This window comes from Peromyscus leucopus, chromosome 6 (assembly GCF_004664715.2).
Source record: "Peromyscus leucopus breed LL Stock chromosome 6, UCI_PerLeu_2.1, whole genome shotgun sequence".
NCBI lineage: Eukaryota > Metazoa > Chordata > Mammalia > Rodentia > Cricetidae > Peromyscus > Peromyscus leucopus.
In genome coordinates, this window is record NC_051068.1 from 42,347,598 (window position 1) to 42,371,228 (window position 23,631).

Below are 23,631 nucleotides of genomic sequence, written 5' to 3' on the forward strand. Positions count from 1 at the left end.
TTATTGTTATAGCTAATTAATTCACTCCTTCTGGTCATTCACACTTGAAATGGCCATCTGTGACCTGGTCATGAAAGTAGGTCAGGTCTCCACAGTTCGAGTCCTGGAGTGAGACCTGACATTGTCATTGTCAGAATAATAAAAGCCTTCTCCATCCTGTAGGAAACTTCTCTGACCTCCAGGCAATCAGGCACCTACCAACGATTAACGCAGCCCCGTATGTGAGCTCACAATCACATTAGCTATCATTTTCCTGGCAAATGAGAATCCATACAGTCACAGACATGTGTCGGAACGATCTGATCAGTGACAACATTAACTAGCAATGACAAAGAAAAGTCATGAGTGTTGGGACGAATGAGAGATTCTTGGGCCTTACCATCATCCACAATGTCCTGGGCTGCCACCGAGTTTGTGTACACCACCAGGTCCGAGAGCTCTCTGCACAGTTTCATGGTTCTCCTTCGGCGGCCCAACCTGCAGAGCATACACTCAAATGAATAAGTCTAGAGCTGGAAGGGTTGGGAGCTTCTGGTTGCACCTCCTTCCCTGGGACTTGATGGAGCCGGAACTGGACCCCAGGTCTGACTCCCCATTCAGTACTTCTGTGGTGTCTACACCACCCTACCCCCTTAGTTCTAGTCAGGCGCTGCAGGGATCTGCCTTTTTGAGTTCTCTTGGGAAACAGCTGCCCAGCTAGGGGCAATCACAGGAAACAGACTAAATAGGTACAGAAATGTGGGCCATAAAATCTAAAGACCTAAAAAGAAATGAACCAAAAATTTCACAGTGATTTTCCTTTAGAAATACAATTACAAGTATTTTAGATATTCTTTAAATGACTATACATTGTATTATGTGATTTTTAGTTTTCCTAGGTACCCTCTGAGTTTTCTCCCTACAAAATATTCTTATAATCTTGACTATAGTCTTACATTTTTAACCACTACTCTTTACCACAGTAAAATCTCCACATGCCACCTCATTGCGCGCGCGCACACATACACACACACACACACACACACACACACACACACACACACGTTTCTCCTCTAGAGAGAAGTTAACTATCAAACACTTCAATGCTCATCAACACCATTCCAATGGCCAATAAGCCCACAAGATAATGGTCAATAAACATCATTAGTGAAGAGCGAAGTGGAAATGTACAAGAAGGTACCATGTCTCTTCTGTTAGGATAGCTCTAACTAAAAAGGTAGGGGAGTGACGACAAGAAGAAACTCAGACACAGTCAGGGAATATAAATGATGCAGTTCCCCTGGGAAATGGTTAAGCAGTTGGTCAAGTGAAAGAGTTACATTGTTACCTAGCAATTCTACGTCCATGTAAAATCCTGCATCTGAATATGCATGACAATACTTTTTCCCAACCAACAAAGTGAAAGCTACCAAAACATTCTCCAGCTGCTGAATAAAATACATAAAACGTAGTATATACATACGGTGAGTGGTTAGGCAACAAAACTGAACAGAGCATATATATGCCACAATGTGAGTGAATCTTAAAAACACAAAGCTATGCCTGGTCTAAGCTCCTCCTCAGTTTTAAAAAATACTTATTTTATTTTTTTGAGATTATAACACAATATCTTCATTTCTCCCTTCTATTTCCCCACTATAAATCTTCTCATATATGCCTAAACGCTCTTTAAAATTCATGGCGATTTTTTTCATGAATTGTTGCTACATACATGTATATCTAGGTATATAATATATATTCCTAAATATATAAATGCAATCTTCTCAGCCCATATAATGTTATTTGTTTGTATGTTTTCAGGAATGACCATTGGAAAACTCAGAAGGGGCTTAGACCAGGCATAGTGGTACACACCTGTAATCTCAACAATGGACAGATAAAAGCAGGGAGATTACATGTTGAGGCTAGTTTGGGCTACCCAGAGTCTCTGTCCAAGAAAATCACTGCTGCTATCATCTCAACTGACAATAAGTGAATGCATAAACAAATGTGTTGATGTATTAAAAAAAAATAGAAAACACAAAACTGAATGAAAGAAACCAGGCAGTTTTAAAAGGTCAAATATTGTCAAGAAAAAGTCTACCCAGAGACAGAAAGGAGAGGGGAGCAGACTGACTGCTGAGGGGTAGATTTTTTTGGGGGGATGATGAAAAGGTTTGAGAACTAGATATTAAAGATAAAAACTGAACAAATCAGTGTCAGATCATGCTTAAAACTCACAAGCAAAACTCCCAGGACAGTCAGCGGCATGGAGACATTTGACACAAAGTTAGCTCTTTATATTGCTCATACCAATAGTGAATTGGGTTAGTCAAGTCCCAAGGTGACTGTCTGGGATGCTCAGGCTCTCACAGGTATTAGGTGAAAAATCTCTAAATGACTCAAGAGCAACATGTAACCTTATTTCATGTAATACCTTCTATTACACCAACGATGACACCTCGTTGGAGTGCAGGAAGAATACTGTGGCTTTTCAAATGCTATTCCTTCCCCAACTGTGCCTAAGACTCTTTAATTTAGAAATAGTAAAGTTCTTCTGAAAGGTGTTCCTGTCTCTCCTGTATCTTTTACTGTAACTAACATTCAACTTTTCTGCACATTTCTCCTCTGCCCTCACTAATGAGCATTTGATGCATATGCATCCCATTAGGGCACAAATATAAAGCCTACCTGAGCACTAATGGTAAATTCCTATAAGGCCTCTATGGCTTTAATTTCTCTGTCCAGTAAAGAAACAAAGTTGTGTGTGTGTGTGTGTGTGTGTGTGTGTGTGTGTGTGTGTGTGTGTGCGTGTGCCTGCCTGCCAGGAAGTCCCGATCACAGCATGGGTCACAATTGGGTTCTGAAAACATTCATCGTGAATACTACTGGCAACAGCTTAAAGAGGGGGAACAGGAAACTTTCCACACCTAGTCTCCTCCTCTATTTTCAGATCATGTGTTTACTCTAGCCCTTCTTTTTCGGCCTCCCCGCCCACAATCGCTGGACTTCTTTCTTGCTTCTTGGCATCTACAGGTATCAACACAATTTGAATACAGAAATCTGAAAAACTGAAGTGAGGATCTGCATGACAACACATGGTGTCTGTCTTTCTGGGTCTAGGGTACCTCGCTCACTATAATATTCTCCAGCTACATCTATTTTCCTGTACATTTCATAACTTCACATTTGTATGGTGTTGAATTGGACTCCATGGCGTCTAAGCACCGCATTTTCATTAGCCATTCATGGGCTGGCAGACACGTGAGCTGACTCACTTTCCTAGCTGTTGCGGATAGAGCAGCAGTGAACATCTAAGTACAGGCATCTCTGTGACAGGCTACGTGAAGTCCTTTGGATATATGCCCAGGAAGTGTGGCCAAGTCCTATGGAAGTTCCACTGTTAGTTTTCTGGGACATTCCGTACTGCTTTCCATTGTGGCTGTACCAGTTTACACTCCCACCAACAGCGAATAAAGATCCCCCTTTCCTCTCCTCCTCGCTGACATTTCTGCCCTTTGTTTTCTTGACAATAGCCATTCTGAGTGGGGTGAGATGGATCTCAAAATATAAAAGTGTTTGAATTTGCATCTCCCTGGTGACTAGCGATGTCGAACACTAGTGTCTATTAGTCATTTATAGCTTTCTTTGAGAACTCTCTGCTCAGTCCCATAGCCTAGTCTTTAAAATTAGGTTATTATCTAATGTTTAGTTGTTTCAGTGTTCTGTATATTCTACGTGTTAATCCTCTGTCCAGTGTATAACTGACAAAAGGAAGGAGGGGGATACTAGGTGTAGAGATGTTTAAACAGGGATGGAGTTGGGCATGGAGAGAAGGGGGGGGGGAGGTTAATCAAAACTAAGAATTGTGAAAAATAGAGAAACCTATTGTTTTAGGCTTGCGGGCTTAGAGGGTAAAAGCATTCGCTACCATGTCTGACAACCTGAGTTTGAATGCCAGAACTCACGTGGTTGAAGGAAAGAACTACCTTCCTTCCTTCCACAAGCTGTCCTCTGACCTCCACACACAGGCCATGACACGTGTGTGCACACACATGCACATGCGCAGTCGCGCACACACACACACACACACACACATACACACACGAGAGAGAGAGAGAGAGAGAGAGAGAGAGAGAGAGAGAGAGAGAGAGAGAATATTTTTTTAAATATCTGTTTTCTAAGATAACTAAATAAAACTTTTTTTTTTAAAAGAGTTAGTAGGGAAATGGCCTGCATGGCAGATAATGCCGTGCCTAGAAGCCATGAGTAAGTAATCAAAACCTCCAGTGCCAGGTGTGGGGTGCCTTCATGTGAACTGGTGGTTAAGGGAGACTTCCAACAGAATACAGACAGGCTCTGGGCACTTGGCTGTCTGCCAGGACTGGATGGTAAGACACAACTGTTGAGGATCCCATACACACTGGCTGCAAGAAACAGAAATAAAGCCGGAGCGAGGCAGGCAGTGCCTCCCTGCCAGCTAGCTCCCATAGTGCACCAAGGGGCTCCACACAGGTTGCTGGGGGACATGAAGAACTATAATGCCAACCTGCCTAGCAACATGCGCCCGCTATGAGGTAACCAACTGCTGCTTGGTTGAAGTTGAGGCCCTATCCACAGGGGAGAATCCATGCATGGTACTATAAAACCAGCCCAAACCAGAGGGCTGGTGAAGTCGTAGGCCCTAGGAAAGAACTTACTGCTGTTTAGATAAACTGACATAGCAAAACAAACAAACAAAACCAAAACAAAAAACAAACAAACAAACAAAAAAAAAAAAACACAGTCTTCTAATTATCTACATTTATACATAGACAAACACTACTCCCAGCCTAACCTGAGAAGTCTCTCTTTGCAGTGAATAACGGGAATGCAGAGACTCATGGCTGCTCAAAGTGCAAAAACAAGTGACAGTTGAATGCTCAGCCCTAAATAAGACATGTAGACCTCCCCAGCTAAGGTTCAGGAAAAGCTGCAGAAGAGGGAGCAACAAGAACGCAAGAGCCACGGGGCGATGGTGGCGCACGCCTTTAATCCCAGCACTCGGGAGGCAGAGGCAGGTGGATCTCTATGAGTTCGAGGCCAGCCTGGACTACCAAGTGAGTCTCAGGAAAGGCGCAAAGCTACACAGAGAAACCCTGTCTTGAAACCCACCCCCCCCCAAAAAAAAAAAAGAGCCAGAAGTCAGGGAGGAGGCTGTGGGAGGTCATCTTCTGAGTCTGACACCTCCACTGCAATCAGCAGCAGTGGCCGAGGGTAGCTGCACTGAGCCTGCCCAAGACTGGTCCGGTCAACTGTCAGTCATGGATGAGGGAGGGGCTCGCGGGGCCTCGCCACTCCCTGTTGAAGTATTGGTACTACTAGATTCTAGGAGAGGAGTCACTGTCTTCAGCCATATGTCCATTAGGGAGCCCACCAGGTTCCAATGGCTAGTTCTAAAGCCATGATCACCCAGAGAGGTCTGTTTAAACTCGCTGGATCCCAAAATCAAATGATACAAATGTGAGATTTATAGGGAAGAGGGAGAGCTGACACGGGTGGTAGCAGGAAAAGAGAGGGTAGGGAGTGAGAGTAATCAGAATTCATTATATACATGAATGAAATTGTTAAAGAACAGGTTTAATTAATAATAATAATTTAAAAAAAAAGACCAAGTTTAAATTTAGAAGTCTGAATGGAGGTAGTACTGCTCTCCCTAGAAGTCATAAGTCTTTAAATGAAATTCTCAGCACTTAGGGTAGACTACTCCCTATGTTTGTTGGTCAAGAAGACTGCAGGAGCTTCAGAAACAATACAGGCTGTGGCCATTGCTCTTGGTTGCCTATTAGAACTAAGTGAAATCGATCCCTTCCATTCCACAGTCCATTTTATTGTGTGTTATCTTAATGCTCAGTGTGGCTTTAGTGCTCTGACTATTCTAGATACTAATCTTCTGTCATAGGAATAGCTGACGAAGATTTTCTCCAGACTCTGTTGCTGAAGACACCATATATCCCACCTGCAGGACATGGAGAAATCAAGAAGAACCTGATTGGAAACTTCTTTCTTGCTCTCTAGTTTCCATAGCACTAGTAGGTTTTCTGCAGGACACTGTGGGAGAAAAGTCAGTATCTTACCCAGCTAAGGACCATGCACCAGGCAAGATCTGCTCATTGGTGCAAACAGTGGCATTACTATGTGGGGATAACCAACAGTACCCACTGCCTTCTGACTGGGTTTGAGGGCTGTTCTATGGAAAGGAATAAGTGTCTGGTACTATTCATGTGGTGAATGGCCTATAGCTGAGGCAGGTCACTGACCTATAGCAAAACCTACTACCACTGTTTTGCTAACAGGACAAGTAGCCAAACTGCTATATAACTACATGCTTGTAATCAAAGACTACTCCTGCTCCCAGCCTTGAGCAGAGAAGCTTCTTCATGCAGTGAGTAGCATTTAACGGAAATACTTGTAACTAGATAAAAGTGCTGAGAATTAGTGACTGTTGAGTATTCTGCTCTAAAAAGAACATCTACATCATGACCTCCAAGGCATAGGGAGCATCATGGAAATCGGGGAAGAAAGAATGTAAGAATCAGAGGATTAGGAGACATGTTAGGAAACACTGTTTTCTGGCTATGGTGTGGCCATTATGAACACACAGCATCTTCGGATAACAATATGAGACCTGCACAAGACCTTCAGCATTCCATCCCTGGAGGGGATTATGAGGGTCTGCCATTCCCCGAGGAGCAACTGGCAGGTAAGTGGTTCTGGGACTAAGGGAGTATAACTTTGTTCAGTGGTGTAGCTACTGATAAATGTCCCAAGCTTCAGCAAGTGACCCCGTACTCATCCTCATGTCAAGAACCCTAATTCATCTCAGTGGGTCCAAAGAAAGACGTGAAAGTAGGAGGAGGCCAGGTTGGGAAGAAGTGAGTCAGAAGGAGCAGGAAAGGAATGAGAGAGGGTAATAATGGGTAGATATGACCAGAATACATTGTATATGTGCAAAGTTGTAAAAAATAATAAAATGGGAGCTAATATTTTTGAGCATTTCTTTAATGGAGTTGGGACCTACCATGCTAATATGCAATTCCTTTAATCCTTTCGTGTCCCTAAGAGATGGAGAGCTTACATTGCTCAGTATTAAAGATGGTTGGTGGATAAGTAAACACCTGTGGTCTGGCTCCAGCTGTATGCTTATCCTGTCCTACAAGCCCTCTGCCAGTCCTGCATCTGCACAGCCCTCTCCTTCTTTGCAGATACCTTTCATGTGATAACTACTGCCATTAGCATGGGTCCAGTACCTCACTGACGTTATGTTCCCTCCACACTGGATCTCTCTCTTGATCTTCACATTTTACTCCAACACCTTACCTTGTGATTCCTCTCTTTCTCTAGACATACAAAACTAAAACAAACAGGATCATAGGATGGAGAGGCCATGGAAGTCTGAGCAACAAGCATGAATATGCTTTCCTACCTGTACAGCTGGCCTCCCTCCTTGCCAGGATTCTGAAATATATCTTCCTCATCGTCAGTACTATAGGATTTAGAACGTGATTTTGTAGTTTTCTGTTGGAAAAATCATAGTAAACTTACTAACTCACCACATTAGGCACATTCACCACATAAGAGATTGGACTTGATTTGAACACAGACACACACACACACACACACACACACACACACACACACACACATTATTGAGGCATGCACACAGAAAGAATGACCAATAGCAATCATTATATTACACCAGCAATGCAAAACTTAGAGTTTCATGCCCAAAAGCCAGTTTCTAAGCCACAGAAAACTGACATCTTAGAAGAATTATATTAGTTGTATACTTTGAAAATGTCCACAAGAGAGGGCCAAAATTAAAGTATCTATTTAAATAATTATAAGGAAAAAATGTCCTTATGTACAGAAGCTTACTATTGATAAGTGATAAAAGGCAACTTTGATTCTCAAAAAAGGTATGTATTAAGTAAAAAATAGAATGACTGCCATTCTACCTCCGATCAGCACATACTCAAATAGTTATGTAAATCAAACTGCTTTTTTGACTTTTTGACCCATTTTACGTCCTAGGAGTAAAATAAAAATTGCTACTCATAGGAATGAGGTGAAAGTCTCCAGAACTAATCTAATGTCTTCTGGACAGACTTGCGGGGGTGGTTCGTTCTCACACTGGAGACTGTTCTTTAGTTAGGCAATACCTTGACCAACAAAACAAATGATGAAGACCCCGTCACTGCAGAAGGCCTTGAGACTAAACGTACAGCTCCTACAAAGGTTAGCCATCTAGATGGTCTACTCTGGACATCAGAGAGGTGTGGGTTTGAAAATGAACACTATCTCCAAGTCACCACAGGATCACATCCGCTTCCAGATTTTCTCATTCGTGAAACTGAAGACAAGCTACAAAATACCCACTGTACTGACAGTGAGGAGCTACTTCAAACTTCCTCAGGAATTACTTTTGTCCTGAGAACTTCAGATATGGAAGCCCTAGTGGTCAAATTTCCATTCGAAGCTAGCTTTTCAACCAAGCTGGTGGAGTAGCAAGCCCCATCAAGCTTCCTGCTATACTTCAAAAGTAGTGTGTAAATACTGTCCATTCTACAGGATTCTTATTATTTCAATGGTTAAATGAGATGACATAAAAAGCCATTTTGCAATCCATTGATTTTAACTTTCTATGTAAATTATTACTGGTACTTACTAAAATAATTTGTCAACAGTCTCATGGACAGCCTACTATGATCACCAGCTGTGTAAAAATGTTCACTCTTTGGTAGCTGGAATGCTTCTGAAACATTTACCTCAGAAGTTTCATTTTTATTATAAGATACAAAAAGTTAAGAAATTAGTAACTAAAGTCAGTGATGTAGCATACACCTATAATTCAAGCTCTTGAGAGGTGGAGGCAGGAGGTTCAATGGGAATGTAAGGCCAGTTTGGGCTACACAGCAAGATGCTGCCTCAAAAACAAAACAAAGAATGATTAATGATGATAATTTTTCTGGCACAGTTTTGATATATGATATACATGAGGTTGTGATTATTACACCTAGAACCTATTTTCATATTTTTTTGTTTCATGTTTTGTATGTTAAGCTCTTCAGAGATCAGCCCCCTGTGGCTACACACCTGCCCATTATGCAAGAGAGTCATGACTTGCTTAATCACTCTTTATGACTGAACAGTTGGTTCTTTATTTTTTTTATTGCTGCAACTAATTTCCCTAAATTATCCTACTTACAGACATGAAATTCCAGATAGAACATCCCTACAATAGTAGGAAAGGTCTCATCAAAACTCTCAGATAGTGTTAAGTTCATCACCTAATAACTAATTTCCTTTATTAATTTTTAAAACTACATTTAGTTTATGTGTGCATGCCTGTGTGGTGCCACACATGCATGCCACAATGTTGTGGGTAGCTGTTTGAGCCATGATCTGAAGCACCACCCCTAGTGAGGCAGCTTTAGCTGTTACTCCTGCCTATGACCTTGAGGTACCTGCCCCTGGGGCATGGCCACCAGAGTCCCCTAAGGCCTGGGATGCACATATGCCTGCTCTCTTGGCTACTTTGTGGTTTTGAATGCTGAGATCTTGGACCAAGCCATTCAGTGTGGGACAGAGCTCAGCTTTCCTGGACCCTACAATAAATCATCCGTGGTTGTGAGTTTATTCCCAAATAAACTCCTTTGATCATTAAATAGACTCAGTGGATTAATCCCATTATCTGGCACCCAATGTGGGCATGAACCATGACCCTGAGATTAAGAGTCTCATGCTCTGCTGACTGAGCTAGCCAGGGACAGTCTGTCAGAGTAACTTTATCTTTTTCCACCATGTAGGTCATAAGAAACTCAGGTCATCAGGCTTGGCACAAACACTTTACCCGCTGAGCTTCCTCACTGGCCTAATGACTGATATCCTGTATAATATTTTCACCTCTTTATTGAGGTATTACATATATTTGCAAATGATTTCCACAAAGTGAAAGCACTCCAACAAGGAAGTAGACTCCTACCTGCTCTGTAAAATCCTTCTAATCTTCCCACATGGTCCTTACTTTCCCCTCAACAGTAATTAATAACTACCCTAACTTCTACCCTAGAGCATTTTTTTACAGGGCTTTCATTTCATACAAAGATACTCATACTACATGTACTCTGAGTTTTACTTCTTTAGTTCAGATCGTGTTTGAAAGACTGTATCATTGCACATAGATATAACTGTCTCCTTTTTGTGGCTGTCCATATGTGAATTTGCCACATTTTAATTGATTCTACAGTTAATAAGCATTTGGGCAGTTCACTACACACCCCATTACAAATGCTACTGTTAACTGTTGTTTCTGTCTTGATCATAAACCCAACAGTGGAGCTGCTAAAAGATAAGACTGTCACACAGTGTGCCAGAGTGGTTTCTGTTCCACAGCAGAGTGAGTACATGTTGCTTAGCACTCCAACACTTTGCACTTTTTATGCTATCTATCACAGTGTTCATGGAATGGCAACATTAACTGCAATTTGCTCTTCTTTTCCCTGCCATGTGCTATCTGCTTTTGCAATGGACACATTTAAGCTTTTGGTTTGGTTTTGTTCTTTGGAAATGCGAACTGCCTGTCTTCTTACTTGTAGAAATGATTCAAGTACTATGAGTCCTTTGTTGGATATGTTTATTTAAAAGACTTCCAAAATGCAACTTGATTTTTGATACTTTTGATTAACAGTGGTTCTAAATCTCAAAGTCTTTTAAATTTCAAACTTTTCTCCTTCAGACATCCTTTTGATGAACTCTTCAGTCATTCCAAGGTCAGTTTAATACAATGTTGCCCTGCTACTTATAGACTCTTCAAATTAACTGAATTATGCACATTTACCACCATTACTATGTACATACCTTGTGTTTCCCAAAGTTGGTCATCAGGGATCGTCCATGGGACTTCTTTCCACTTTCTTTCACATCCAGGTTCTGCATAAATAAAAAGCATAATATAATGATTTGTCTTTCTTTTTGTTCTGCTTAGCTCAGGTGGCAAAGGGACCCTCTCTTCTCTTTCCCTAGTTCCTTTCTTCCTGCTTCACACTTCTGACATCTCAAATGTGGCTGTCTGCTGTAAGAAGGGGGGCACTGTCAGGATACAGCACTGACCCATGGCTTTCCAAAGCTGACATCTAGCTCTTAGCAACAGCCAGCTCTGCTGGCCCTCCATTCCTATTCACCATGTGCCTAAAATCAGAAAGTGGTGTTTTCAACATCCCGAGTGGAGATAAATCATTTCCAGTTAAGAGGAATTTTAATTTTGGAAATTAACCAGAATTGGATAAAAGCCCAATCTGCTAAGTACAGCAAATGCTCACACTGAACACTGTTGTTTGGGATTTTAAAATATTACAAATAAAACACAGTCATATGACTTCCGTTCATTTAAGGAAATCACTGTGTGCTTATCTATATAGTAAAAGCATTGCCCTGGTAGTAAGCACTGGGGTGTGGAATTTTAGCCTCTGAAGATTTTTCAAATGGGTTAATTTTCCAGGCAGAGGTGGTGAGCAAGTATCCTCTTGAGTCAGCCCACATGTGGGAGTAGGGACAGAAATGCCCCCTGTTCAGTTATGTTCCTGAAGTTCATTGTGTGGAAACCTGCAGATCCCACCCACCAAGGGTTCCAGCTGTGTAGAAAGAAAAACACCAATAGAACAAAGGTGGGTAAGCAAGCCACTTACAATAAAGAAGCTGCAAGAAGTGTCAGCTAAAGCCATAGACAGATATCACAAGTGATTCACGGGAGAGGTGGTAAGGAAGAGCCCAGGAGATGGCTGGTAGAAAAACCCACCCAAAACTTGGTGAGGGGTAGGAACCAGGTGCTTACAGGGGGATGTTGACTCACCCTTAACTACTTTATGTGTGTGCATTGCCTGTGAAGACCTGGTAATACTGATCACTAACTGTTCAAACCATGCGGATTGGGAAGGTAGCTACAGTGGACAATGTCACAGAATTGGCACTACTCTCCCTAAGCTAGGAGAAATAGTATTCTCACCAAAGCCATGACCCTTCTCTAGGTCTCCATTTTCTCATCTGTAAACAGGAGAAGAGTGAGCCAGCTAACCCATGAGTTCTTTGGTACTTCTAAGAGCCCATCAATTGGTAGGAGGACTATGTCACTTATTGTCCCAACTAAGATGATTTAAGAGTAAAACTGGGCATATTTAATAGGACACCAGGCCAACAGCACACAGCAGAGCTGTCTCACATAATCGGAGATAAAAGTCATTGACTGAAGTTGGTACTTTCTGTACCCCAGGACAATGCTAAGTGTGTTGCATACATTCTCACTTATTTTGCAGAAGGATTTTGTTTCTCAAACTTTACAAAGACAGACAGAGAAGTTTGAGAAGCATTTCACAAAGGAAAGGTGCTTAGAAACCAAAGAGAAGGGTACATTTTTTCCTTGTTGAAGGGTGAGTTCAAGGGAATTATCTACCTGTTTCAGGTGTGTGTTTAAGCCTTCATGCGTGGCCTTGAGCAGAGCCCTCACTGTGAAACTATCAGGGTCTTCTTTGTCCCGAATTTGAGACTCCCTTAACAATGATTCCAGTTTTTCCGTATGAAAGATTCTACTTGGTGCTCAGTGGTCCCGTTACTCTGAAAAAAAAAAAAAAGTAATATAAACAATCCTCTGAGAAATAGACTAGTGTAGACTTTAGTTGAAGACAGCACTGAGTATATAATCTCATGATCTCTCAGTAATCTGTAAGAAATTAAGATACTCCTTGAACAAGTTTGAACCCCCTCATCAAAAAATTCTGCAAAGCACCTGATGATCAAAAATCCCGCTCTCTGTCAGTAGCTCCTCATTGGCTCACTGGTCCCCACACGTTTTCAACACTATTCACACTTACAAAGTCTTATTCTATTTCATTTCAGTGATGTGGAATCTGAGGCCTTGAGAAATGAAGCAATTTGTTTTAACATTTACAGAGGTAGCCAGTAAGTGAGGCAAGATTCTAAACCATTCCTTCCTGAGATGGCAAGATCTCAGCAGGAGGCAAGCCAGGGAAACCTTCTGGAGACAGAGCTTTCTAAGCCTATGTGGTTACAACTGAGCAAAAATGCTACTTTTAAGAATGACTTCCTTCACTGAGAGGCAAAGAATGCTGTGGGAGTTTTCAAAGTTGCTGACAATTCTGAGACAAAATTTCTTTTGGTCTTTAACTCCTTGACGTCACTAGAGGGTACACAGTATACCTCTGATTACAATTATTTTGAAAATCACAACCAATTTCAAGGCTTTCGGAAAACAAAGCAATGCCAATATCTTAGATGGCTTTTAGGTGGTCAAGGCATGTCATTTCCTGGAAATCTCACACAGCACAGTGTCTAGCCTCCATGTCCTCACTGACCAGTGGCCCCAGGCTATGTGCACTGCCCCCCTGCTGGTGAACTGCTTTTGCCCCTCCCTTTGTCCAGATCTGCTCCACAGATTACTCAACCAGTTGCCAAAGACCAGCCCACTCCAGGCATGCAGGGAGTGATACCTTTCCGCACAAACATTTCCCACACTATTTATCACTAGAAGGCCCGTCTATCTGACTCTCTAATTCTGAAGGTACTTCACAAAATCCTGTAAGAGAAAGGCAACAGAAGCATAACAGGAAATTTTAGAAAGGGGAACACTCCTCCACTGCTGGTGGGAATGCAATCCTGTACAGCCACTCTGGAAATCAGTATGGCGGTATCTCAGAAAAATGGGAATCAACCTACCTCAAGACCCAGTAATACCACTCCTGGGCATATACCCAAAGGATGCTTAACCATACCACAAGGACATTTGCTCAACTATGTTCATAGCAGCATTATTCATAATAGCCAGAACCTGGAAACTACCTAGATGCCCTTCAACTGAAGAATGGATAAAGAAAATGTGATACATTTACACAATGGAGTATTATGCAGTGGTAAAGAACAGTGTCATCATGAAATTTGTAAGCAAATGGATGGACCTAGAAAAAAATCATCCTGAGTGAAGTAACTCAGACCCAGAAAAACAAATATAGTATGTACTCACTCATAAGTGAATATTAGATGCAAACCAAAGGATAAACAGGCTGCAATCAACAACCCCAGAGAAGCTAGGTAAAGAGGAGGACACTAAGAGAGACACACATGGATCACCACAGAAAGGGGAAAGGGTTAAGATTTCCTGGGTAAACTGGGAGGGGGGAATAGAAGGAAGGGGGTGGGAGAAAATAGGAGGTGGGAACATGTGGGAGAGACAAAGAGGGAGAGCAATGAAAGAGATATCTTGACAGAGGGTACCATTAAGGGGATGGGGAGAAATCTGCAGCTAGGGGAAACCCCAGGATCTCACAAAATTGACCCAAGCTAAGACTCACAGCAATGGTGGAGAAGATGCTTGAACTAGCCTTCCCCTGCACTCAGATTGGTGTCTACCCTAATTGTCATCACAGAACCTGCATCCAGTGGCTAATGGAAGCAGATGTAGAGACCCACAGCCGAGCACTTGCCAAGATCCTGGAGTTCAGTTGAACAGAGGGAGGAAAGCTTATAAGAGCTGGGGGAGGGGGGCGGTCAGAGTCATGATGGGACAAACCACAAAAATAGCTGACCCAAGCTAGTGGGAGCTCATGTACTCTGGACTGACAGCTGGGGAGCCTGTATGGGACTGCACTAGGTCCTCTGAATGTGGGTGACAGTTGCGTGGCTTGATGTGTTTGTGGGTCCCCTGGCAATGGGACCAGGACTTATCCCAGGTACATGAACTGGCATTTTAGAGCCCATTCCCTATGGTGCGATACCTTACTCAGCTGTGATGCAGAGGGGAGGTGCTGGTTCCATTCTCAACTTGGTATGCCAGACTGTGCTGACTACACAAGGGAGGCCTTACTATAAGGAGGGGATGGCGTGGGTTGGGGGCAGGTGGGGGGGAGTGGAAGAAGTGAAGGGAGGGGGGACAGGGGTTGGTATGTAAAAGAAAAGAAAAAAATTTAAATAAAAAAGATTATTAAAAAAAAAAAAAAAAGAACACCTGTGCCAGGATGGATTGCTACATTTCCCTGTACTTATAAAACATAAATTAACGTGTTTAACATACCAATTAACAATGCATTCCACCCATTATAGAATCAGGCTCTGAAGGAGACACAAAGATGAAAAAGAGCTTGCACTTGCTCTCAGAAGTGAGCAAGTACAGCCCACCAGTCACAGGATGCAAGGAAGGACATGCCATTCCTCCTGGGTGGCACAGATGGAGCCAGAGAAAAGGTCTGACCAGACAGCTAAGTGTTCAACAGTGAGGAAAGGAAGGACTTCCTGTGATACACAGTCTAAACAACCATTTAAATGGGTCAGTCATGTCCTAGAGCAGGAGTTCAGAGAAAAGGAAAGAACTCTGGGGACTGAAGGGACTTGAAAGCCAGAAGATGGGGCAGCCAGAGTTTTGCATAAATAATACTTTAGGAATAATGGCACTTTGGGAGCGTATGCCAAAGGAGGCCAGGAGTCTGGAAATCCAGACACACCAGGTACCGTGGCAGGCACTAATTAGTATACAGGCGAGCATGCTGCGGGACGTAGTAAGGATCACAGAGAGTTTGGAGGGGAAACTCATTTTGATTAAAACAAACTCGTACTGAATTTCTGCCATATGCTAGGTGACACACACTAATAAGGATCAACCCACTGTCACAGTCCTTGGTGCCATGAGAACTGCTCACACAAGTCAGTGTGGGGAACCACTAGCGCACAGAGGAGGGGCACTCCACTTGTCTTGGGAATTCAGCTTTGTGGCATGAAGAAACATGAAGCACTGTATCTTAAAGGAGCAGAACATAGATTTCCTGTGAGAGCTGTAATAAATGACTCAAATTTAGCATCTTGAAACAACAAATTCATTTCATCATTAGTCTGGAGGACAAATGTTTGGAGCAAGGTGGGGTCACAGTCCCTGTGGAGTTCCAGGCCCTTGCCTCTTCTCACCTACAGTCGCTCCCTGCATTCCCTGGCTTATGAGACCATAGCAGTCTCTACCTGGGTCTCCACATCATCTTTGCCTACGTGTTCCCATCTGTTGGCCTTCTCCTCTTCCTGGAACACTTGGCACTGAATTGAAGCGCACCGGGTCAAGCCCAGGATAGTCTCAAGATCCTTAACTGAAGAGAGTTAGGGTTGCGTCCTTGATTGGGTTTCAGGACCCAGGAATGTTCTGGCCAGTTTATCTTGTATCCAGACCACTAGCGCTTTCTTCGTTATCGGCAGTAGGTCTGCTTCACTTTTTCCCATCCGTGCAGTCACTGGAGTAAACTACCTTCATGTCCTTCGCCCTTCCCTTTGTATTTACAGCTTGGCCAACAGCTTAGCACGGGAGGCCTTGCTTCCAGCTGCTCAGTTTCTGTCCCTTTGTCCCCGCGACTCATCAGCTCCAGCTTGGACTTGAAGAGACAGGCATGCAACTCTCCCTTTGGCCTGAGCACTTGGGGGCCACTGCAAGGCTATTAATTAACCTACTTCCAGTACTGTTGTGTATCAGGGACTGGCAACGCCCAAGCATAAGAAAGAGCTGAGGAACGGCAAGCGAGTGGATAGGTCAGAATACACATATTAACAGACTGGGTGAGTTTAGGGTATCCCCCGCCCACCCCCGCCCCGCCTCAAACCATGAGAATGCTAACATCAAAAGTCAGAGATCAAGCCGGGCGGTGGTGGCGCACGCCTTGAATCCCAGCACTCTGGAGGCAGAGGCAGGTGGATCTCTGTGAGTTCGAGGCCAGCCTGGTCTCCAAAGGGAGTTCCAGGAAAGGCGGAAAGCTACACAGAGAAACCCTGTCTCAAAAAACCAAAAAAAAAAAAAAAAAAAAAGTCAGAGATCACCACATATAATGACAACATAATCATGAAGCTTAAAATATTGGGAGAATTACGAAAATGGGCCAGAGACACAATGTGAGCACATGCTGTGGGAAAAACTGGGCTGACATGCTTTTGAGGTGCAACATCGAAGTAAATCCACTGGCTAAAGATGCAACATCTGTCTAATGTAATAAACCAAAGCTCAAAACAACATGGCGTGCCTGTCTGGAGAGTGCAAGCATGACTCTGCACAGGGCCACCTTACAAAGCAATGTCCTTAAACAGCTCGTTATCTGAACCACTCAACAGCCTCTAAGGGAGGCACTCGGGCCTGTCAAGTTCCACTCATCGTGACACAGACAAAGACTCAGAAGCTCATCCAAACACGGCCCCATGGATGATGATCCTAGGACAATCCGTAACACTTCCTTAGCAATGCAGCAGCCCTTCCTTTCGCACTGTGGCAGAAAGAGATGAATTTCTGAGTTGAGTTGTTGCTGAGCTGGCTCATATTTTAAACAACCACCATTCCTCCTATAAAATGTGGAAAACGGTCTGAAATCCCTCTGCAGGAAACATTGAGTATGTTTCACTTAAGGCCATGAGTGGACCCAACAAAAGAGCTGTAAGATCTCGAACTTCTAGCATCCTTGATCGAGTACTCCTGAGCCTGGAGGGGAGGGCCTGTGGGGATAGAAAGAGAACACTTGCAAGAGAAAGCTTGCAAGAATGCATGGAATGCCCAGAGCCAATCACAGAGGGCTCCCTACACCATCTACTTCTTTTCCTTGCTCAGGGCCTCCCAGGAAGCTGGACACAATGAAGAGCTGGACTGTGGGCATGTCAGAAGAACAGGACTGAAGCTACAAAGCCCAGGATGGCAGGTGCTGGAGGAATAACAAACGCCTAACTCAAGAGCTTATAATTCACCTCACATCCTCTAGATGTGGGGGTTTGCCAAAGGAACGAGAGGTTGCCTGGTGATCTTTTTTTCTTCTGTGATTTTCATCACTACAAAATTTGCAGCCATAAGGAACAAAGAAATACACAGCTGAGGTTTCATTACTGTGTTATCATTCAGTCCTGGAGCCTAACAGCACTCACTGACAGACCCTTCAGACAGACACCTGACCTCAAGACCTATGTGCCACTGTGCAGCTGTGGTAGAGAATGAAGCTGAGAGCCATGTGTATCTCATTCTATTGTTCCCTGGGCCAGAGGAAGGAGGCTGCAGTGGAAAAGAGAGAATCGTCATTTAACATGGTCAGCAGCAGTTCCTCCCTCATTCAGTTTTCTGAGAAAATGAGTCCAATCTAGGAATCTCTGTCATCCATCAATGGATTAAAAAAAAAAATTAACAAATGAACACATTCTCCTTTCCCCCCAGCATATTTTTCCTAAAGCATCATTTGGAAAGAAGGATGCCCCAAAGCAGTCTAGGAAGGAGATGGAGAGAGAGAGAGAAAAAAAAAAGAGATTGAGCCAGAGAACACTGATGTTTCACTAGACACTGGAGTCACCAAGGCATTGGGCAAGACTCCCAGGTAATACCCAGACCAGTGTCACAGTCTCTGGGCTGGGGCACAGGCACTAGCACTTCTGAAAGCTCCTTGCCATACCAAGATGCCACCGAAGTTAGGGGCCTTCTCTTTAAAAATGAACCCAGAAAACAAGATACGGGGCCATCTCTACATCCCCAGATGCCTTTTCTTCCCTGTTCAGTGCTGGACTCTGGCAATAGAAAGAAAATGTATTAACTGCTCCATCGGTTGCCTTATGAAGCTTGGAGCCCATTTCCTGAAGGCGGGGGTGGGGGTGGGGGTGGGGGTGGGTGGGTGGGGGGAGGTGGGCAGCACAGCTGCTTTTCAGCTATCCGAGTCTGCATTCACTTCGGCCCTCACCTGCCAGTTCCTTTACTTCCCATAAAACGTGTTCAAGAGTCATGTCACAGAGCAGAAAGAACTGGAATCTTGCAGGTCACCTCATCTAGTCCTTATAACTTGTTGCTAGGATGTGACCTGCTGCTCAGCATGTATCACTTCATCTCAGAGTGGACACGGGAGTAGCAAGGCTTCAGAGCCGCAAGAGGCAGCTCATCCGTTCTATGAATGCTGTTATGTTTGAGACTAACAATGCTCACCAGTCTTCTTAAAATGTCTCAGAGGAGAGATGATGAAGTTGCAACTATAGTTGCGAGGAGGGGAAAATGATTAAAATGTTCAATGAGAGACAGAGTGCATAATGGTGTACGGTATAACGGGAAACAATGGCGTGCAGTGGGGCTCAATTTGGGCTGGAAGGCCTGGTGTTTGTGGGACGAGCTTCATGCAAGAGGGAGCTGCTGTTTATGCCCAACAGCCTGGCTAAACACAGATTCAGAGAGTTTTAAGAAAAATAACTGAAAAGCTCAACAGAAAGAGAAAAAAAATAATCAATGAAGTTGAAATTCAAGAGTGAGAAGCCTGTGCTACCCACTGGCACAGGGAGCTCCCCTAGCTGTGAATAATGGTGATCGGGCTGCCTGAAATCAAATCCGCTAGATTATTGCATTGTGGCTGGGAGGAAATTGTCCCTTACGTCTCTGAGCTGTGTGATTCTTGGGTCACTGAACACATTGGCTGTACCCTGTGGCTTACATATCATAAACCAGATTTTCTCTGTTGCTGAAGCTACAAAGGCATACAAAACCGAAGCTTAGACAAGTCAAGCACAGCAAAAAACTCATTGCATAAGCAAAAAAAAAAAGTCACGGGGTTTGAACAGCTGACAGACTAGGAGAAAGCCTTCCTCCTGCTCAGCAGGGAATATTGGGTGAGCTAATATACCTGCTCTGTGGAAACTAACATTTGCATGTGTAACCTTCAGGGGTCTCTGCTTGTGCCTTTAGTTTCCTGGCTCTACTCTTTGCCTTGGGGTTTATTCTGCCTAGAACTTTCTCCCCAAATATTAACCTGGCTAATTTTTTTCTCTTCAGATCTTTAGTTAAATGTAACTTTTAAGGAAAGTTTCATGTCAACAACCCCTCTAAAATTCAACACACACACACACACACACACACACACACACACACACACACACACAACTGTTTCCTTTAGCATTTATATCTAACATACTATATGTTTCACTTATTTGCCTTGTTTCTTATCTGTCTCCTTTCTCTTTGATTAATGCTTCAACCCCAGGAAGACAAGAACTTTCATCTATTTTATTCACTCCAATGTCATCTAACACCAACAACAGTGATGGTGCATCTCCAACAGGAAATGCCCAGTAAAAATTGGTGATGTGCATAAAATATCTTTATAAGCTCATGAAAGTTAATGTTCTGGTGTCTATAAACTGTGTTAAAAGCTTTCTGTGCTACACTGATTTAGATATGGCTTATAAATCTAACCACACACTTCCAACTTACAGTTGAGGTTAAGAGAGCTTCCTTTATAGAAATGGTTTTGTGGGTAATGGCTGGTACCTACGCTGCTCTTGGTTTTGTAGAAATATGAACAACCATCTTTAAATCTGCCGCATAGATAAGACTTCCTGTTGTCCAGTGGAGTATAAACTGACTAGTTACAATAGAATACTCTCAAATTCTAAACAGGACATTCACTGTCTTTTCTCAAAAGAGCTCAAAAATAGAGAAAAGGGGTTGTATAAGAACTTTATATATTTCTCCTAAAAATGTTGTATATGTGTTAGCATATTTTCTTCCTCAGTGTATAACAAGGAAGCCTCTGTAAAGCCTTTTAAATGGGGTGCTCCCTAGCTCTATTCAGGTCAAATGAATGGTCATGACTATCTTTGTGGAGCCATATTCTAAAGTATTTGTCCATACCAGAGCCTAGAAAGCAGCCAGGAAACTAAAGGCACAAGCAGAGACCCCTGAAGGTTACACATGCAAATGTTAGTTTCCACAGAGCTGTGTCTACAATGAAATTTCATAACCACAGATATTTACTGTCAAAAGTAGAAGTTTGTCAGGTATGGTGACGTGAGCTGATATCCTAGCTGTGCAGGAGGATCAGCAAGTTCAAGGCCAGCCTTGGCAACAAAGTGAGGTTGTGTCCCAAGATAAAAAGCCAAAAGAAAAAAGCTGGGGACATAGTTCAGTGGTAAAATACTTGGCTAGCAAACAACAGGACCTGGATTCAACCCTGAGTACCACAAAGAAAACCTCTCAACAGACTCAAAGGAAAACTGATACAGCCAAGTGGACCTAAGAACTAGATCAACTTGGCTTGCATGTGGTAGGAGATGACGGCATTGTCACAGTAACAGAAGCTAAAGCTTCTACCTCCCATATCAGAGAACAGCATCCCCCACACAGTTAATATGCATGGGCTTCTGCTTCCTCTATCAGATGGTAGACTATACAGCAAGTAACCCAGAGATCTGAAGGACTATATGCAAAAGAGTGAGAATCTGAAAAGCATGGTTTATTAAATAAGACTTTAACTATCCACAGTCAAAAGGAATCACTTACAAAGATAGCAAATACATAGAAAAGCATATATTAAAAAAAAAAAAACTAATGTAGTTGCTATATTTTCAGTTAAGAAGCTACCTAGGTTTTTGTGATCTATTAGATATGGGTATTTAACTGAGTTAATAAAAACTACTAACAGGGAAGAGATGAATTCAGATCACCATTTTCTCTCTCTTCAAGCTGAATCTTTGCTATTTCCCCCCTTCAAAGCACTTTAAAGCCAAGAAAGAAATGTCTATGGAGACTTCAGCTGTCATTAAGCTCTTGTCTCCTTTGAAAATGATGTCAGCCCCTGCTGCCACCTCTGAGGTGAGGCATCAGAGTTAGTGTAATTTAGAAGATAGTGTCTTGTTGTAACAACATAATTGTTGAATTCTGGGTAATGGTGTATATTAGGAGAGATTATACAAAATGCATCTGGAGACAGAATAATGGTTCTGATGTCCACGAAGTACCACTTTCCTGTAGAAATGAAACTGTACAGCAAGGCCTGCACTGCTTTGGGCTTGTCATGTGGCACCAGAAATCATGTGACCATTGACAGTGACAGGGACAGCATTTCTTCAAGCCTTAGGATTCTGCAGGTTCAAACTGAACCCCCTCCACCACCACCACCACCACCACCTGTCAAAACACTGATCTTCTGAACACAGGCTCCTTCCTGTAAGAAAAGGTCCCAATCCCGAGGCAGATGGCTCACCTCAAATGCCACTCTGTTGAGGACGTGGCCAGTTAAACATCCAGCCAAGTGTCCCACTCTAGGAAGGGCTTAGGAATCACTGAGACCAAGGCATATTTTCTTGGTGAGGGGTTTGGAATCTTAAAAAAGTAGACCCAGGTGCAGCTGGGTCCTGGAGCCGGCCTAAGGTACCACAGTGGGCAGCCAGTATTTGGCAGGGGAAGTAAAACCATACCTGCTCATGTTCGTCAAGAAGATTGACAGTCCAACCACAGTTTGACTCTCAGCCCTATTATAACATGTGTGTTTGTCCCTGGGAAGAGGACGGATGGTGTGGTGGTTTGAATGAAAATGGCCCCCATGGGCTTATAAGAGGTGGCACTATTAGGAGGTATGGCCTTGTTGGAGTAGGTGTGGCCTTGTTGGAGAAAGTGTGTCACTGGGGGTGGGCTTTGAGGTTTGAAATGCTCAAGCCAAGCCCAGTTGTCTCTCTCTTCCTGCTGCCTGTGGATCCAGATGTAGAACTCTCAGCTCCTTCTCCAGCATCATGTCTACCTGCTTCCTGGCATGATGAAACAGACCAAACCTCTGAACTGTAAGCCAGCCCAAATTAAATGTTTTCTTTTATAAGAGCTGCCATGGTCATGGTGTCTGTTCACAGGATAGAAACCCTAAGACAGAAGGACTCACCACTAACACACCTCTCAGTTCTAAGGCATAGACTCCTCCACTCACTCACTCTCTCACCACACTGCTGGGTGCCAGCACACAGAGTCATTTTAAAGGAAGATCCTTTCACACTACTACAGACGCCAGTATTTGTGGAGAGTCCAACACAGCACTGACTTAGGGCCCCATTCCTTCTGTGGTACGTGAAAGGCAAAAAGAGGGCGGAGCCTGCAACTCACGTAATGGAGCTTGAACTTGCACTCGTCTTCAATTTCATCTGCGCTGTCCTCATCCGAAACTTCTCCTTCCTCTGCATCATCCCCAAGGTGATAAGGCAACTTCTTGCCCTGAAATAGATCAAAACACCCCATTTGAAAATGAAAAGAAATCCCTAACAGTCCCCAAAGTAGAGGCAAGCCAGGCGTCTGTTGACAGAGGCATGGACACACAAAGCCTGCTCCTCTCATATGGAATATTACTCAGCCTTCTAAAAGCACAACACCCTCATACACATTACAAAATGGGGGAACCTGGAAGGCATTATGTCAGACGACATAACCAAAAACAAACCTTGCATGGTTCTACTTGCGTCCGGTATCCAAACAGCAAACCCAGAGAGGGAACACAGAATGGTGATGGAAACGGGTGGTAGAAAGCAAATGGCTGCTCTGAAGGAATATGGAGCTTTAGCTTTTCAAGATGAAAAAACTCTGATTGTATAACATTCTGTCTATTTTTAACAATACCGAATTATACACTTAAGTAATTAAGGGGTAAGGTACATTTTCTGCTCTATGAACCATAATTTTTTTATAGAGAAAACTGAATACAAAATGAAGTGTCTATGCAATGACCCATCATTACTTCAGACTGACTGGAAAGCAAATAGTCTGGCAGAAAGACAAAATAAAGATGAGAAGAACTTTTTATCCTAAGGCTGTTATTACCT

The 23,631-nt window shown here is 43.1% G+C and overlaps 1 protein-coding gene across 1 annotated transcript in view; it reads right to left on the bottom strand.

The window, feature by feature from the left end:
- Plch1 (phospholipase C eta 1) overlaps window positions 1-23,631 on the bottom strand; it is a 207,775-nt gene that overhangs the window by 17,226 nt on the left and 166,918 nt on the right. Inside the window, 6 exon segments of the mRNA XM_028894530.2 lie at window positions 380-477; window positions 7,445-7,536; window positions 10,879-10,950; window positions 12,467-12,585; window positions 12,588-12,627; window positions 22,922-23,029. Coding sequence (XP_028750363.1) covers window positions 380-477; window positions 7,445-7,536; window positions 10,879-10,950; window positions 12,467-12,585; window positions 12,588-12,627; window positions 22,922-23,029 — 529 coding nt within the window.